Source organism: Erpetoichthys calabaricus, chromosome 1 (genome assembly GCF_900747795.2).
Source record: "Erpetoichthys calabaricus chromosome 1, fErpCal1.3, whole genome shotgun sequence".
NCBI lineage: Eukaryota > Metazoa > Chordata > Cladistia > Polypteriformes > Polypteridae > Erpetoichthys > Erpetoichthys calabaricus.
In genome coordinates, this window is record NC_041394.2 from 63,834,321 (window position 1) to 63,854,098 (window position 19,778).

At 40.1% G+C, this 19,778-nt stretch overlaps 1 protein-coding gene across 2 annotated transcripts in view; it reads right to left on the reverse strand.

Annotated features, from left to right (window-relative positions):
• Positions 1–19,082, reverse strand: part of si:ch73-95l15.5 (protein Daple) — a 30,715-nt gene extending 11,633 nt beyond the window's left edge. For both annotated transcript variants that reach the window (XM_051919374.1, XM_051919375.1), the window contains exons 1-6: positions 18,510–19,082; positions 15,191–16,438; positions 14,624–14,740; positions 14,398–14,508; positions 12,224–12,340; positions 11,343–11,480 (exon numbers count right to left, since the gene is read on the reverse strand). In XM_051919374.1, the coding sequence (XP_051775334.1) occupies positions 11,343–11,480; positions 12,224–12,340; positions 14,398–14,508; positions 14,624–14,740; positions 15,191–16,405 (1,698 nt within the window). In that variant the 5' untranslated portion in view covers positions 16,406–16,438; positions 18,510–19,082. The remainder of the gene's footprint in view (positions 1–11,342; positions 11,481–12,223; positions 12,341–14,397; positions 14,509–14,623; positions 14,741–15,190; positions 16,439–18,509) is intronic.
• Between the last annotated feature and the right edge of the window lie 696 nt (positions 19,083–19,778).

Sequence of the window (19,778 nt, forward strand, 5' to 3'; positions counted from 1 at the left end):
AGCCAACACAGGGCACAAGGCAGGAACCAATCCTGGGCAGGGTGCCAATCCACCGCAGCATAATTAAAATGGTAATCCATATTTATAATTACAACTGGTATATTGTATAAAAAACCTGTATTAATACAGCAAATGTATATTTGAACTGGGGATGATACAATTCATGAAATGTGGTAATGTTTAAATACAATTCAGATCTTGGTTAAATTAGAGCAACTGAAAATGTTCAGGTTTAATTTTCAGCATACATTTGCATATTCTGCTGAACACTGAAAGGTCACGTGGACTGCACTGTGTAGATAGATAGATAACTTTATTAATCCCAAGGGGAAATTCACATACTCCAGCAGCAGCATACTGATGCAAAAAACAATATTAAAGAGTAATAAAAATGCAGGTAAAACCAGACAATAACTTTGAATGGCAGGGATGCTGTCTCACTCATTTCACATTTTTATGCATACAGACATTTCCCAAAGCAATGCTTATCAACATAGAGAAAGAACATATAGTAAACAAATGTGAGATTGGCTTATTTAATATGGGAACAAAAACATATCTCATTAAAAGTAATAAACAGCAGCAAAAATGCAAGCTACTCACTTAATAAATAACCCTAACCTACTCTATACGCACACCCAACCTCACAAAAAAAGCCAGAAGGCGTGATCCCTGTAGCTAATCCAGTAGGAACAATGAATATAAAATTACTTTGGTTTTACAGGCATTGTTTTAACAAGTCTCTATTCTTTTATGAATACAGTGGAACCTTGGTTCACGACCATAATTCCCCCCCCATAGGATTGTATGTAAATACAATTAATCCGTTCCAGACCATACAAACTGTATGTAAATATATATTTTTTTAAGTTTTTAAGCACAAATATAGTTAATTAAACCATAGAATGCACAGCGTAATAGTAAACTAAATGTAAAAACGTTGAATAACACTGAGAAAACCTTGAACAACAGAGAAAACTAACATTGCAAGAGTTCACGCTAATAGCCTTACAACTCGATCACTGTAAACACTCTTTTTAAATGAGTTTTAAGCACAGGGAAACAAAACGAACATTTGAAAAAAGAGAAAAGTAACATTGCAACAATTCACGCTACGAACCGAAAAATGAACATTTGAAAAATCCGAAATACAAAAACTAACCATAAACCACCAAGAAAACTAACTTTGCATGAGTCGAGTTCTGGCATGAAGTGAGGAGGAACTGGGTGGAGAACAATCCGGTCTCGTCGCAGTTGAAGACTTGTTGCGGGATGTAGCCTTCGTCCTCCACTAATTTTGTGAAATTTTTCAAGAATTCTTTCGCAGCTTCAACATCGGAACTAGCAGCCTCTCCATGCCTTACCACACTATGAATGCCACTTCTCTTGCGAAACTTTTCAAACCATCCTCTACTGGCTTTAAATTCCTCACTTTTGCCACTTGTAGAAGGATAGTTTTGCAGCAAATCGCCATGAATCTTCCTGGCTTTCTCACATAACATCGCCTCGCTTATGCTATCCCTTGCAAGTTGCTTCTCGTTCAGCCACACTAGCAACAGCTTTTCCACCTCTTCCAGCACTTCAGGGCCTCTGCCTGGTTAACGCTGTAACTCCATTTGCAACATCAGCTGCTTTAATAGATTCTTTCTGCTTTAAAATAGTTGAAATCGTAGATTTTGACTTCTTATACTCGGCGGCAAGATCAGTGACACGAATGCCACGCTCATACTTTTCAATAATTTCTTTCTTTACTTTGATTTCAATTTTCTGCAAAACTTTTTTCTCACCACTCTTCACTTGCTTAGAAGCCATGGTTAACTGCAAAAGCACATGAAATACTGTAGAGCACAAAGAGTTCACAGGTAAAGCACGCATGTCTGACTGAGAAAAATGAACAGGGAGATGCTGAACACGTGCTTAAATACAGTAATCGGCATGTACGAACCGGAAGGGAAATGAAATAGAGCACAAAGAGTTCACAGCGAAAGCACGCACACACGTGCAAGCACGCACGTCTGACCGAGAACAATGCAACACGTGCGGAAATCATCGGCGTGCACAAACCGAAAGGGAAACTGGCTTGTTCGTATACCGAGTGTGTAGTCGTGAACCAAGGCAAAAGTTTGGCAAACTTTTTGGTCGTAAACCGATTTGTACGTGTACCGAGACGTTCGTGAACTGAGGTTCCACTGTACTAGGGTGAACAATATACCGCTCTGTACACCACAGGTTTTTGGCAAAACCATAAAACAAACACACAAATACTGGCATTGACAACTGTTTCATGAGATAGTAAGCTTTGCTTATTGTATTGTGTCCTGAATCACAGAAAGGTTTGACACTTCTGTTCTTGGTTGCTTGCTCAAACTGCTCACTCCATAATCTTAATAAAGTACACTCTCTCTCTACTTTACTGACTGCCTGTGTTATAAATACAGAAAGTGTTCCCGCATTTGTAAGTTCTTATCATGCATATCATTGGAGCATGAGAAATGAGTACCAGTGTGGAAAAGGTCCGCAACCAATTTTACTTCAGTCTGTCAGAGCTCAAGTTGGGGAGCATGCACTGGTACAGTACGTTGCCGCACCCACTACACAACGAAACAACTCAGGATCTCAGTTTGCAACCCCCCAGGCAGACACGCAGTCCAGTCCCACCCTCTGGAAAAGACCCTATATCTGCCGCAGCCAGGTGTTATGTGGGTGACCCCTTGGTCTGGTGCAGCCACTCGGGTCCCCAACAATGAGTCTCTTACGAGCTGGATCACCCTCGGGGAAATGCGCCACATGGCCGTAGTGCCGTAACTGACGCTCCCTCACAATGCAGGTAAAGTATCTCATTCAGGACCCTATGAGCAACTGCTCATTCGACACAAAGTCAAACCAACAGTACCCAAGGATTTTCCGGAGAAAGAGAGTACCAAATGAGTCCAGTCTTCGTCTCAGGTTACTGGATAGTGTCTATGTCTAGCAACCATATAGCAAGACAAGGAAGCACCAGGACTCTAAAGACTTGGACCTTCGTCCTTTTGCATAGATATCGGGAGCGCCACACAGCCCTTTTCAGAGACCTAATTACCTCCCCATGCTCTCCCAATCCGTCTACTGACTTCATAAGAGGAGTCACCAGAGACATGAATGTCACTGCCAAGGAAAGTAAACCTCTCAATAAGGTCAACACTCTCTCCACAAAGACACACTGCTGATAGCTGTGCCCAAGAGGTCATTAAAGGCCTGGATCTTGGTTTTTATCCAAGATACTCGCAATCCCAGACACTCAGACTCCTCGCTCAGTCTCTCGAGTGCCCCGATCAGAGCCTCCATTGACTCTGCGAAGATCACAGCATAGTCAGCAAAGTCAAGATCCATGAACCTTTCTTCACCAACAGATGCCCCACAGTCGCTGGACCACATGACCTTGCCCAACACCCAGTCCATGCAAGCACTGAACAGAGTAGGAGCAAGAACACACCCCTGACGAACCCCAGAATCAACTGGGAAAAACACAGAGGTCCTGCATCCACTCTGCACAGCACTCACTGTACCAGTGTACAGGCCGGCCATGATATCCAGCAACCTCGAGGGGATCTCGCGAATCCTCAGGATGTCCCACAGGGCAGCTCGAACAACTGAGTCGAACGCTTTGCGAAAATCGACAAAGGCTGCAAAGAAACTCTGCCGATATTCACGTTTGCGCTTCATGAGAACCCTCAGTGCCAAGATGCGGTCGATGGTAGACTTCTTAGGCGTAAAACCAGGCTGTTCTGGTTGTTGGTAGGTGAGCAAGTGATCACAGATCCTATTGAGGACGACCCTAGCAAGGACTTTACCTGGCACCGACAGCAGTGTTATCCCCCTGTAGTTCCTGCAATCCAAGCAATCACCCTTCCCTTTCCAGATAGGGACGACAAGTCCCGTTTTCCAGTCAGTTGGGATGATGCCAGTCTCCCAAATGGAAGCAAAGATTGCTTGCAAAGCCAGGTGGACAGCCTTACCACCAGCCTGGAGAAGTTCACCCCAGATACCACAGATACCTGCAGCCTTCCTTCCCCCCCCCCCCCCCCCCCCCCCACCCCCACCCCCACCCCCCACCCCCTCAGCTGGTTCACCACCTGTGCAATCTCAGTGAGATTGGGTGGTTCACGGCTAATTGGAGGATCAGCCTCAAGAACCGTGAACCCAGAGATATCCAACGTCCTAGCCGGAGGATTAGCTTTGAACAACTGCTCAAAGTAGCCAGCCCAGCGGGTCAACAACTGCAGTGTCATCCGTAAGGACCATCAGCTGCCCTGACTGCGACTCTCTGAGGAACAGATTCAGATGTGCGTAATGCTTCGATTCCTCTGTAAGCAGGACGTGGGTCACTAGACCACAGATGGTGTGTCACTTGCTCACAGATTCCTCTAACAAACGCCTCTTTATCTGCCCTCAGAGCCCTCGCAGCCATCCCTCTCAGCTTCTGGTACAGACCAGAGTTGCCACTGAGCCGTGCGCTGCGACTCCTTTCAATGATATCCAGGGTGCCCTGCGAAATTAAACACCTCCTTCTGGGAACACCGGAAACACCAACACAACCCTCAGCAACCTTCAGGGTCTTGTCACGGAAGGTCTCCCACATCACATTATGATCGGCAGTCGTACCCAAATCTGCAAGTTCCTCACACAAACTGCGCCCAAACTCATTAGAAACAGCCTGGTCTTGGAGTCTGGCCAAGTCTAGGCTAATTTTCCTAGTAGGTGGTAACCTACTGGACCTAAGCTGGATCCTAAGAGTAGCAACAATATTGATTGTAGCCTTTTTCCTTGTTCTCCTGTTATCACTTAACACAGTACTATATTATCAAGAATGGAACCATAGTAAATGAAAACAAAATAAGAAAAAAAATCACATTAAAATGACATTTTTATGCACACAATTTGTCAGTCAACATTAAAAAGCACAGTGGTAGCGCTGCTGCCTCGCAGTAAGGAGACCTGGGTTTGCTTCCTGGGTCCTCCCTGCATGGAGTTTGCATGTTCTCACCATGTCTGCGTGGGTTCAATCCGGGTGCTCCGGTTTCCTCCCACAGTCCAAAGACATGCAGGTTAGGTGCATTGGTGATCCTATATTGTCCCTAGTGTGCGCTGGGTGTGTGTGCCCTGCCCGGGATTTGTTCCTGCCCTGCGCTCTGTGTTGGCTGGGATTGGCTCCAGCAGACCTCCCGTGATCCTGTATTAGGATATAGCGGGTTGGATGATGACTGACTGTAGACTTCATTCATAAATGGCTCACCTGGGCACATTTTTGTTCAAAAATACCAACAGATTGATGTGATCTGAAAGCAATACGGTTTACAACTTGCTCACCACCAGACCCACAGCAGAGAAGGCTCTCTTGGATAGTACTGATGTTGATGCCATGCAAAGTTATTTTCTACGCCAGTTTTGAGTGTTGGGTACTCATTCTTGTGTGTCTTTCACTATAGGAGGGGATATATATTTAACCATTTCAGAGGCAGCAGGAGTGTCATGCAACGAAGAAATGACTTTGTAATCTTTCACTAAATTAGTCTTTGGAGCAGTGGAGCAAGTCTTTTCAGCAAGTGTTACAGAATGTTTCTCTATACTGGATAGCATCATTTTTGTAAGACTCATGGCAGCACAACTAATGTCAATAGATAAAAAACACAATTACTCATGCCTAGGACCCAAGACTGCAGAAACAAAGGTGGGATGTGGTCTTGACTTCAGGCTGGAATCTCTCCTGAAGAGACATGCATACTACATTTACAAATATGTTTACTGTGGCACAGTATCTATCCATTGGTGGTAGGTGCAGATTTGTCAGCTCACAAACCACTGAGTATACTGTAGTTTCTGGTACCACCAAAATTCACACTGTCGATGAGATGGTGATTTAATTATTTTTTGGGTGGAGATTCCAGGGATGCACCCAGCCTTGGCCCGAACCGTACACACTCACAAGCAGAGACACAAAACCAATGAATGAATAAATAATATATTAAATGAAACCCAATACACAACAACAGCAATCAGACAAACCTCCTTTTTCCCCTATGGCAATACAGTTGTAACATAACAATGAACCAAACAATAAACACTCACAACAACGTCCTTATACAGTCCAATATAACAGAAGCGGATGAAATGGTGTGGTGTGAAGATGACAATTCTGAGAACAGCTTCTGTAGTAAATGAGTGAAACAGTCCTACCAGTAGTCCTGAGCACCAAGTGGTGAGATTTGCAGGAGTGCTCCATTTGAAGATGCATGACGAATAATCTACCACTATACACATGACAGGCAGGCACGAGACAGTCCACTCATCCTAACGGGAAACGATCCAGGGCACAATTGACTTTTCAGACGACACATTGGACAAGACATACAAAAACACCAATCTCCATTTGCTCCGCCAGGCCCCCCTTTTCAACCTTCCCGCTGGCCTCTTTCTTCCCCAGCAGCCCCTGCTTCCATTTCAGTCATTCTATGTGGGTAATCCCCCTCGGGCTGCTGGGAAATTGAGTACTTCCCATGGTAACTACAATACAATTGACAACGACACTGCATCTTCACCCCAATTAACTGTGGTAGTAATACTAATCAATTTCAATACTGGATTAATATCTTCCAGTATTCTCCAATAATCAATAATCCAAGTTCCACATTACATATGTTGCCTGTCTTTGTCACATTGACAGCACAACAATAACTGCCCACATTCTCAGCTAAACATGAAAACGTGACAAAGTTCCAACACATCTTGCAACACTGAATTAGTGAATATTTCAGCAATGACATTTGTTCTTGCTTATCATGCAGACACTGGGATGAGTGCACGCTATGATGAAAGTGTGTTGAAAGCCTGCTGCATTCTCCAATAATATACTCAAGATAAGGAACAGGTTTGAACCCAATGCCGACTACAAGTTGTAATGTATGTGCAAAGCAACACATTTTTGATCGGCTATTACAATGTTGACATCACTAACATGTACACAGGTACTTAAGCTGGACCCCTGTATCAAATCAGACAAAACTACAGCAAGTATTTCCCAGAGATTGTACGCAATACAGCATTCTCCTACCTGCTTTGTTACCAACACCAGCCATAGTCTAGTTCTTATTTATATAGTGGCTAGTCACCGTCATGAAGGAGCAAGTGTTCATTGAAGTCCAGCAGTGACTTGTTATTGCCACATGTTAAGCATTAAAGCATTGTTCTTTTATGACAGTGCAAAGTTCTTCATACAGTTTCTTCAGTCATGCAGTTATTATTTGCCTGCTTGGCAAAACATATTCAGGTTCAAGACATGAGCGCAGAGGTTTGAAACCAGCATCCTCCACAAGAGATTTTGGATGTCTATTACAATCAAGTTTACTATTAATTTTGTGATTGCCTTGCATCGAGCACTGTCGTACCTTTGACACATAAAGCTCTCAAGCATTCCTTGTTATGAGCTGGAGAATCCCTTATCTGGCTTTGCTAGCTCGTGATGTTTGAATTTTAAATAATTAAGCATGAATCCTGTGCTAACAATGTTGGGCAATTCAGCTTCACAGAGTTTACACTGCACCTTTTCTTAATCTACATTTTCAAAACACGCCATACGATATTTCGGATTTGCCACAATAGTTATGCCAGTGGATGTCTTACTTGCTTTTGGGTCAATAACTTTTTCACATGCTTGGATGGGAGGTACATGGTGGTAGGGGTTGTAACTGTTGTGGAATATGGCCGGCCAGTCAGCCCGGCCAATACCCCCTGGCCACCAGGTGGAGCTCTCCTTGCAGCATGGAGGTGCCCCGAATACCAGCAGGGAATCATGGACAGTGGAGTTTTCCTTTACAGCCCTGCTGGATATCTTGGTGGCCAACAGAGAACGCTGCAGGGAGGCCCAGAGACTCTTACGTGCCCCATAACCCGGAAGTACGTCTTAGTCACAGCGACAGGAGGAATGACGTACTTCTGGGATGAAGAAGAGGACTTTTGATCTGACCCGGAAGTGATAGGAGGTCATGTGGACTGAAGGATCGGAAACACTTCCGAGTCAGGAAATATAAAAGGACTGTGGGAGATCCCAGTCGTTGAACTGAGCTGGGTGGAAGGGTGGAAACGCGTCTGGGAGAGTGGAGGATTGATTATTGATATAGTATTGAGTACTGTGGAGAGGAGGGTGCTTATACACACACTGCGATAATCAGTGTGACCCAAAAGTAAAAGAATTCATGAACCTCCTGGACTCTTTTGATTTGAAACAGCTTGTTAATCAGCCTACACATAATGCAGGTCACACGTTAGACTTAGTAATTACCAAAGGACTAAAAGTTGATGTAAAGCAGATCATTTATATTGGCCTATCAGACCATTTTCTTTTACTATTTAATATAGAAATATTGATAGAAAACATTCATGAGAAGCATATTGTTAAAAAATGCTCCTTTGATTCATCAGCAGCTTTAAAATTTACAAACATTCCAAGCAACCAGGTCTGATTATAGTGCCAAATACAATAGCAAGGATAATGTAAATAGTAAGGTGAAAAAATGTAATACTAAAGGTGAGAGCTGCTGCTGACATAGTTGTACCTGAAAAGAAAAAAAATCTTCTAGCATTGTTATACCATGGAAGACCCAAAGAATGTCTGATTTAAAGGGAACATGCCTTAGAGCTGAGCATAAATGGAGAAAAACTAAACTAATTATCCATTATGAGTTATTGAAGGTTAAAATAACAGAATACAATAACACAGTTCATCTTGAGAGGTGCTGCTATTTCTCTAAGATATAAATAACAATGCTAGTAACCTCAGAGTCTTATTCTCTACGATTGATCGTCTGCTAAACCCAGGTAACTCAAAAGGAATGCCTCCAAAATACATCCAGTGAAACTTGTGAGGCTATTGCTGTATTTTTCAATCAAAAAATGAATGATATTAGAAATAATATAGTATATCTCCCCAACACTGTGGATCCTCTTAAGCCCCAGTACTCCATTATAAACAAATTAAATTATTTCACCAGGATAGATTTACCTGATTTACATAAAATAATTTCTCAACTGAGACCCTCCACCTGCGTTCTTTGAAAAAACGTGTTGGTATTGGGTCAAGAAGTATCGGGTGTGCTAATTGATAGTATTCTTGACATAGTAAACTCGTCATTAGATACGGGGGTCTTCCCAGACTGTCTTAAGACTGCTGTAGTTAAACCCCTACTCAAGAAAAATAATCTTGACCCCTCTGCTTTTGATAATTTTAGACCCATTTCTAACCTGCCTTTCTTAAGTAAAATTCGAGAGAAGGCAGTCATTATGCAGCTAAATGACCACCTCAATATAATGCTATTCTTGATAAATTTCAGTCGGGTTTTAGAACAAATCACAGTACAGAAACTGCACTCATTAAAGTACCAAATGACTTGCGGGTAAATGCAGACAGAGGCCATTTATCTGTTCTCATCCTCTTAGATCCGAGTGCCGCATTTGACACCATTGATCACAATATTCTTAGAAATCGCCTTAGTCAGTGGGTGGGCCTCTCTGGCATTGTCTTAAATTGGTTTGAATCCTACCTGGCAGGTAGAAAATTCTTTGTTAGTTGTGGTAATTACAACTCAAAGACACATGATATTCTATATGGTGTTCCACAAGGCTCTATCCTGGGTCCGCTGCTTTTTTCGATCTACATGCTTCCGTTAGGTCAGATTATCTCGGGGCATAACGTGAGTTACCACAGCTATGCTGATGACACGCAGCTGTATTTATCAATAGCACCTGATGACCCAGGCTCTGTTGTTTCACTAACACAATGTCTTACTTGTGTTTCTAATGGATGAATAGTAATTTTCTCAAGCTAAATAAAGAGAAAACAGAAATTTTAGTGATTGGCAATAATGGATATAATGAGGTTATTAGAAATAAACTTGACGCATTAGGATTAAAAGTCAAAATGGAGGTAAAGAATTTAGGGGTAACTGTTGACTGTAACCTGAATTTTAAATTGCATATTAATCAGATCACTAGGACAACATTTTTTTACTTAAGAAACATAGCAAAAGTTAGACCTCTTATATCATTGAAAGATGCTGAGAAATTAGTTTACGCTTTAGTTTTCAGTCGACTAGATTACTGTAACACACTCCTCTCAGGACTACCCAAAAAAGACATAAATCGTTTGCAACTAGTGCAGAATGCAGTTGCTAGAATCCTAACTAGGAAAAGAAAATCCAAGCACATTTCTCCAGTTTTGATGTCACTACACTGGTTACCTGTGTCATTCAGAATTGACTTTAAAATAGTGCTTATGGTTTACAAAGTCTTAAATAATCTCGCTCCATCTTATATATCGGTAATGTCTGACACCTTGTATTCCAAATTCAGTTCCTGGACGAAGACACTGATGTCATTATCTGGCCTGAACGTTCCCCAGACCTATATCCAACTGAGAACTTCTGGGAAATTATGTATCAGTGCATTTGATACCACCAAGTAGCGCCACAGACTGTCCAGGACCTCGCTGATGCACGGATCCAGGTCTAGGAGGAGATCCCTCAAGACACCATCCACCATCTTATAAGGAGCATGCCCAGACGCTGTCTGATGGGCATACAGGCAAGTGGGGGGCCACACACACTACGAGTTGCCGTGATTAATCTCACGCAAGTTGGATCAGCCTGTGATTTCAATTTTTGACTTTATCGCTGCAATGTTGAATCCAGCCCTCAGTGGGTTGCCAATTTTGGTTTCCATTGACCATTGTTATATCATTTTGTTCTCAATGAATTATACAGTATTACTCAGTACTTTTCTAAATGAATATTTTGCTCCTTGAGATCCATTGTATGATTTAAACGTTACCTTAAATTTTTTGAGCAGTGTATTATCTAGCTAAATAAATCATCGACTTCACAAAACCAACAATTATATCTGCCTTTCAAAGTCAACTTTGTCTGCAATTCACTAGAACAGCATTAAATGCATCCAACTTAACTAGAGAGGAAAAAAAAAAGTTATTCATAATAAACCATTCAACCAATGCCACCTCTGTAATTTTTACTTCTAAGACAGAGTATGTGGTAGGTGCGGAGTATACACCTACACAATTATTTGTTACATCTCATGCTCATAAACTTAAAAATTATTTGGAATTTTGCACCACTTCACTAAGAATGGGTTTGCATTACCAGCCATTAAGATGTCCCTTCAAGGAGATTGACAGTCTACAACAGACCTATGGAAAACATTACATAACACCACAATTTCATAGAAGATGAAAATTATAAAAGCTGATTCATAAAATCAACCTTAAAACTCTGAAAAACACTATTAGCAAAGGAACTTACTTCAAACAGCTCTTGATTTTTCTGTAGAACAAGTGTCAAATTGGAAAGGTCTTTATCCTTTTCTGTTGAAGAGGCATGCAAATCATTTAACTGTTTTTTTAGTTCTTTTATCTCAGCAACATTTTCTTCTTCAGATTGCTAGACAATGCAAAATACTGTTACTATTTATAACATACTATAGTCTGTTAACATCTGCAAGAAATTATAAGAAAATAAAAGATGAGCAACAGTTAGTGTAAATAACTATAAAACGTTTACGTTATTTTAATAATGAGTATGGTGGTCAGAATGAATTTCACAAGTTGAATATAACTTGAATGCATAAAAAAATTTTAGAAGCAAAAAAGACAAATATATATTTGTTTTACCTTGCACTAAATTTTCAAACTAGCACAAGGTTATAATTTTTAATAGTACAGTATTTCTAGAAACAGCCTAGTTAGTTTTTTGGTTGGGCAGTTGCTGGTGTCAATGAAACGGACTATCCTTCTGTCCAATGATAATCATGTGACGTGTGTACAAAATTTTTAACCAACATTTGAATATATCTGAATAAATATATATTTTCACATGAAGCAACTGGACCTCAATTATTTATTTTTATATGCAATAAAATTATTTCAATACTATACTTGAAGTATGAGTGATTACATTAAGCAGTAAACAGATGTCAGAATAGGACATTGAGAATATTCCATTGACAATATCTCTAGTGAGCACTATCTTAACTCACTAGTAAAATCATGACTTGAGTAACTTTCTTATTTAGCTGTAACCAGAATATTGGAGAAATTAAACAATAAAATAAACCATGTTTATTTACAGTTCCGAAAATCAAAGCTCATGTAAACCTTTTAAGTATATGGACTTAAATGTCCTACCTTAATTGCTTGATCCTGCTGTTTTAGCCTTTCTTGAAGCCCAGTAATTATGGACTCATCTGTATCTGGGCACATGCAAGTGCCAGCATTTAATTTCCCAATAAGTGTGATACACTCCTGGAAGGAAAAGCAACTCTTAACAACAATTTGTCTTCCTCTAATTTATTGGATGCCACCTACAAGCAGTCCAGTAAAAAATTACTTAAGAAGCATAGCTTCAGTACTGCAAAACACTGAGGTAAAAACACAGGTGGTGTGCCGATTTCCTAATGCAAAATATGTTAGACTTTTTGATGTTTTTTCAAATCCAGTAATACTTTGGCCAAAGTCAAATTCATTATTTCTTTAGGCAACCATTTCTTTTGTATTTGCATTTCAGTGCATTCCAAACATTGTAAATATTCTAGTTTGTATTTTGAAGTGTTAAGAATATACAGTATATAAAAAATTGCTAATTATTTTTCAGAGGTTATATTTCTGTAAAGCTACAATGAAAACAGATAACTAACTAAATGACAGTTTATTTTCTCCATAACAATGTTCTGAAGGGAGTGGCTCACCACACTGCACAGGTGTGCAATGCAAAAATAACAACCAGTATAAAATATACAGAATATTTCAAAGGCTTGGTGGCAGTGTAAATAGAAACCAAACAGCCTATTGGCCCTAGCTTAAAATGAATGTCAGGGAGATCCAGGCAATCCAGATGCACAGCTTTTTTGTTATACCCTGGTAAGGAAACGGGGGGAAAAAACATCCAGGAAAGTATAAAATAAAAAGCACCAGAGCGTGACAGGTTGAAGTGTTAGCAGAAGCTTCAGACAATAAGTTTTACCTCCAATCTGTTAAACAGAGCTGAAACAACAACTATGAGAAGCTTCTTCACCAAAAAAATTAAAACTTTTCCATCACAGGCTTTAAGGCAGTAATATGCTATACTCTTTAAAAGTAAATATTGCTTTGGATATATTAATGCATTTAAAATTATATTGCATTTGCAGAGCTCTGTAATATCAAAAACTTCATGGTAAGGTAAAAAAATATGAAGGGCTTTGTTTTTTAACTAGAGAACTTAGTTTTTCCATACAGAGAAGTGGAATGTGCAGATGAAAAGGATTCCATATTATGAGATTAAGCAAGTCATGATAAATTAGTCCACACTCTAAATCCAAGTTTCTGGACTTTAGAAAACACCTAATGTATTAACAGGGAAATGGAAGGTTACCTGCAACACAGACTAACATTTGCACGTTACACTTATATCTCACGATTCCTTCTGTGTATACCCATATTGATTTTGTCTACTCTATACACATCATTAAGTTGGTAACCGCTAACCTAGGTTAATTAAGTGGTTTCAAAGTAGAAAGGGTCACAACCCAGGTTGGAATGGTAATGTTTATTTTTAACTTGTGAATATTGTGTTTAAAACATGTACATTTGTAAGAACACTGTACATTTTTAAGAACATATAGCAAAAGATAAGGACATAAAATATACCTCAATTTAGAGTCTGATGGCAAAATATAAAAAGGTTTCAGAAGGCTAAATGAGAAATCTGGAATCATAAAATCTCAGGAATCTAGCAGGGCAATTTGGAGCAAACAATAATTACATGTGAATTGGAGTTTTGTAATGTGTAGATCTCAAGAGAAAAGGGGCCTACAATTAAGACATTTCTGATTTACTGTATATGCATCTCTCACATTACTCTCAAAAGCCCAATATCTGCATTTAGCTTTGAAACAAGGCAGCTTATCAAAAGCTTATTTTATAATTTTAAAAATTAGTATCAGTGGCTATCCCTCTTAAATAAGCTGAAAGCTAGAGCTGATAACTTTGAATTTTGAAAATTAAGAAATATGTATGAAACTTTATAAAATGCAGGTCATTTTACAAGTTATAATTGAACACAAGTAACATAATTGCAATCAATGGTGTGCAACTTTAGTACTTGTATTCCCAGTAAAACCTTTTTTTCCCCTCTGAAAGGCACTTAAATATAACGGGCAACTTTCAGAATTCCTGGTGTACAAGGCAAGGCAGTCTTTGAGACATCCATTACCTTGCATAACGTAGCACAAACCAACCACTGATTAAGGAGGGCAATTTATTTCAGCTCCAAAACATATTAAACATGCACAAACATAAAAATACCAAACAGCACTTTGTACCTGTAACAGTTTTTCTTTTCTGTGAAGTCTGTCTCCTAGAATTTCTATGAGTTGACTCTGAGTCTCAGGCATACTTAATTCTTCAGTCACAACAATATTAGGTAAAACAATCTAAAACAGAAAGCAAGAGAGCTAACATTGATTGCAGTAGGGAAAACAAGGATGTGCTAACAAAGCAGATTATATAGATTCAAGTCCATGGAGCAAAAGGCTGCATTGCACTCACCTGCTCAGTTTCTTCACTGTGCTTTTGATCCAGTGACCGGATTTTAGCATGAGCATGCTCTAACTGTCCTATGAGCTGTCTGACAGAAACTTGTAACAGCTGCCTCTCTGCAGGCCTCTGCAGAGGAAAAAACAGAATAAGAGCTACCATATGAAACAGTGACAAATCAGATGATCATACCTGTAAGCATTATAAGAAAAATAAAGACATAGCTATTGGCGCACACCTTCAATTTATTAAAAAAAAAAAAAAAAAAAAAGCCTTAAGTGAGAAAAATGCATTCCTACTATTTGAAAAGTCTAGAGTCTGACTGCGGGGGTATGAAGCAGAAAATCTGTTTAACAAAAAAACAAAAAAAAAAAAAGTTATACTCGGCGTCTTCAAAGAAGACATGTTACTTCACAAAAACCGGTTTCCATTTCTCTATATTAAACTAAAGTACTTCTGAAATACTATTGACATAACAGACATATTAAAGATACAGAACAGCATCCAATGTAAAACTATGTAAATTTAATAAATATATATGGAAATAAAAGCATATTAAATATGTAGGTCTCAACTTACTGCAGAGTTGAAGGGCAAAAACTCATGGTGTTCAATAAATACATCTCCCTTTTCCACCTTGCTTTCATCGAACTCCAACTCAAAATTCAGAGCCCGGTTTACAGTCTGCTCTTGACATTTTTCTGTGTCCATTGCTTCAGACAAACTCCTGGATTTTGGGGTTCTCCGTTTCAGTTCTCCAGTGTTAGACCTTACAGGAATTCGACAATGTGGGGGTGAAGACACTGGTCTGTACTCAATTTCTTTAACTTTACTCAGAACTTCAGTCAAGAAAGGAGATGTCACCCCAGGACTCAAAGGCCACTCAAAAGAATCCAGAATATTAGTTGAATCCAAAGAAATAACAGAATTTGTGCGGGATGCATCCTCTAAACTTTCACAGTTCAGTGACTGACGGGAGTCCCCAACAGAGCTTCTGCTTTCTCTTCCTGCTTTACTGCTCCCTGTCACGGATGGGTTTAGCCAATCAAGTGGCATACTGCGGGACTTGTCACGTGACAGAGGCAATGGAGAAGGCAGGGAAGAATTTTGAACTTTATGAGATAAGCGTCTAGGAATACCACAAACAGATTCATAATCAGAGTCTGAAACTCGTAAGGCATTGCATCCTTCACAGCTCTTGCCATTTCTGCAAGACTTGCCAGTTTTCCGATAATGCGGACAAACATCCCACTTTTCAGACCACCACTCAAAGTCAGATAGAGCCATATTGCATCTTAGCATCTCCTGGTAAGAATCTTGGGCCTCATTACTTATACTATCAACACTGCCGGTACTGCTACTCTTCTTTAGCTGATGTCGGCGATTGTATAGTCCAGCCATCCAATGGCTCAAGTTCTCTTTCTCTGAAGCAAGACGCTGCAGGTTTTCCAGAGACAATGCCCTTATACGGGCAATCACTGTATCGAACTTGAAGATGCGCTCCAACACTGAAACACATTTGGAGCACAAGAACTCACCACGGCCATCTTTTCTTTGTATTTCTCTGCCCAACACATGGGTCAAAATAGCAAGCAGATCAATTTTCTGAACTGGAAAGACAGACATGGATTGGGAAGAAACAGATTCCAAGGAAGGAGAGCTGCTCCAGGTCCCATCTGCAGAGATCAAACTAGATCTGGAACCAAGGGAATGCTGCTGCTTTCCAAAAATCCAGCGTCTTTGGTTGCCCTTTAGAGCTGAACCACACACTCTGCAGAAATTGTTCATATTCATGATGAAAACAAAAGTATAGGACTCTACCGTTTTCTAATGAGGGAAGGAAGAAGTTGTAGAAAAAGCATTAGATGACAATTTGGGGTTTTATGAAAGCATCTATGCAAAGTTTATATGCAATGTGTCAAGCTCAACACTGTCAAATATTCTACAAATGGAATAAGGCAAGGTAAGGATGAGTTTGCTATGACCACACCTTCAGATCAGCTAGATGACGACATGACCTGCATATTTTTTAAATTAAATCCCTATGTCCTCCTCCCAACTAAATACCAGAGAACTGCACATACCTGTTTGCAGATTTTTCAAATATAAAAAAATTAACTACTTTTGAGCTCCAGGGCAACATGTCTGTCAGTGAATATAAGTTGACATGAAAGCAACCAGGTTGGGGAAAAAACTTAATTCCAAAGAGTGTAATAAAAAGCAATATGTAAGGAAAACACTGCAATCAAACTATCTCAATGCTGTTGTCGCTGCTTCGGTTTGTGAAAGTCCCAAGAGTCTAAAATTAGATTTTTTTTTCTCTGAAAGCTTGGCTTAATTAGTTAGAGTGTAAGCATTCCAGTACGAAACAGACTGATCCCATTAAAAACTAGTGCTACAGTCAGACCTGCTGGTGGCCTAATCTACACAGTGTCAAAGGGCAAAAAAGTCTGATCTGCTCTACATGGCTTAGGAGAGTGTGTGTAAGGATCGGTTTAATTTTGAAATCAAAAAATGAGAGCCTGTGAAATTGTGGTTACTGTGGCCCACCTGTAATATATCCTAGAAGACATCTGTGCTGTTCTCACATGCGCTTTGTTTTTAAAGCTACTCTACACAAATCACTCATTTGGTTTTACAGCTTCCACTCCCAGGATCTTTACAAGCAAGGTCTCTAAATGCAGTTCAGCCACACCATTGATTTCCAGATCCACATCCTTTACACCAATAGTAACATTTATTTATATAGTGCCTTCCCCATTCTGAAACGCTTTACAGAAATCCATAAAGAACAAGAGGATGTAAACAACACTGGATACAGAATAGTATCCCCATAAACCCTAAATACAGAAAATTACAACATATACAAAGCATTGAAATTGAATATGAGACAATAAACCAGAATTAAATACAAACATACATATACCACAAGATAACTCTGAATAAATAACAGAATTTGTGGTACAAACACAAACCTTCCTTGGCATCTGGTAACTGAGAGAAGGGTCAGAAAGTCAGGGAAAGTTAACAAACAACTGAACAAATAAGTTTTATATCTGATCTAATTGATTAAGGAGGTTTGTTCCAAAGTCTGGGAGCAATAGAGCTGAAGGTTCTGTCACCCACAGAGCCCAGCCAATGCATTCACTGAGCTCTAAATTTTCCCCCTTTTTACAGTATCTGACGCTGCCTGGCATAAGCTGATGTGAGAATGTTATGGTGTCGAGTTATTACTGCACACTCGTCACTATTATGTCATTTTAAAACGTGTATTTGCTCGTACGGCTAATGTTTGCGATAACATTGATGCCGCAAATTAAAAGACATCGCAGAGTTTAAAAAAAAAAAGGGTGCAAACTACAGTGTAATTCAAGGCAAAATGTCAGACAAGCCATTTTGGAGACTCGTCTTTCTGGTAACAAAAACTATATACAGTACTTTAGCGCAAGTCTCTACTCTGGAAATCAGAATGTTCGAGGAGCAGTCAAGCCAGGTCATAACTCCAATCAAGCTGACTCACGCCGGCTCTGGCCCAGTCTGGCACAGTTTAGCGAGCGGCTATTGTAATCAACAAACAAGCGACACATTCACTGCCTCTGCTGAGGTGGCACTGGAACTCCCTACAGCTCTCCTAAATAACAACTCTCGCACCACATAAACAAGACACATCATGCCATCTGTGGGGACGATCCTCTTCAGTCCCACAACGTTAACAGGTAAACAAGTATAGCTAAAGTTGCAACATAACACTGCAAAACAACGAACATGGGAAGGAATTTTCACAAACACACATCAGCTCCAGGAATGCTTGCTAGCACTACCGCCATAGCCGGCTGCCCACATCTGCTTTTGAAACAGACAGGTAACACGCAGCACACGCGCGGTTTCCGCTCCTTACCTTGTTCGCCAAGCCTTCTCCTCTGGTCAGTTTGGAAGTTTTGAAGACAGTTTACTGGTGTTTAGTAAAATAATAACTCGACTTAAAAACGAAGAGATACGCCGGCATAGCTCTCGTGCTCGAATAAAGTCGTTTTCGAGGTCAAAACAACCGATGATATGCTGCCCTTAAAGTATGTAAACTTTATCCGGACGGCTTTTTCACTTTGGACTAACGTCCATGGTGTAATGCTGTACACGAGGGTCACTGGCAACTCCCCCTGGAGCAGGTGCGGGCCGGTAGGAGATAAAGTATGCACGCGGAGCTTCCAACCTTCCCCCCAAAACATGTACACATTAGTCGGATGTAACAACTAATAAAACGAATTAGTTAAAAGCCCCACCGGAAGCACCTTTCGTCCACTAGTCTTGGATTCTGATATTGGTGGACTGGAGCGTAAAGAATAAGAAGAAGAGAACACGCACGCGTGCGCGCGCACTCACTGCCAAACTCCCAGTCAAGTTCCAAATCAATCAGGAAATCCTGCACACGTCACTCAGCACATCTCTACCTGCGAGTGACTTGAAGCCACGCCTCTCTGAGGGAGGCCTATTGGGGTGAGCAGCTGAGTGGGGGAGTGCTGGGGCGCGGTGACCATCTGTCAGGGCCGGCCCTAACAATTGCGGGGCCCTATGCGAAACGGATTGCGCGGGGCCCAGTCGGGGTAGGGATAAGGATAATAAGTGAAAATTAAGATTTTGTATTAGAAAATAAATTCGTCTTTGCATTTTATTCATTCTTTACTAAGTACAAAATCACGATCAAATTAACTTTAGTTTACGAGCCTTGTGTGTAGCGAAGTCATACAGTATATCATCAAAATTTTGTTTCCTACATAGATCACGCTCAATAGCAAGAATTGCCAAATTGTTCAATCTATCTTCGTGAATTGTTGACCTCAAGTAATTATTGATTAGTTTGAGGCGCGAGAAGCTTCTTTTACCAGATGCCACAGTTAAAAAAATGAAAAATGAACAAAATAAAGTATTTACTGATTTATTACGTCGTTATTGCATTTGAATACGTGATTTGATTATGTCACGTTTGCATTTGATTACGAGTAAATAAAATTAAAAAAAATACCTTAAATCTACCAATTTAGGGGAACTTGAGGTAAGATGAACCACTTTTTAAAATTCCTTGTCAAATCCACATTTTTTGCTTTTTACCAGTAATTTTCAGTCAAATTCTTGTTAATGATCTGCATATGCATGTGCTTGTCGCTTAGGG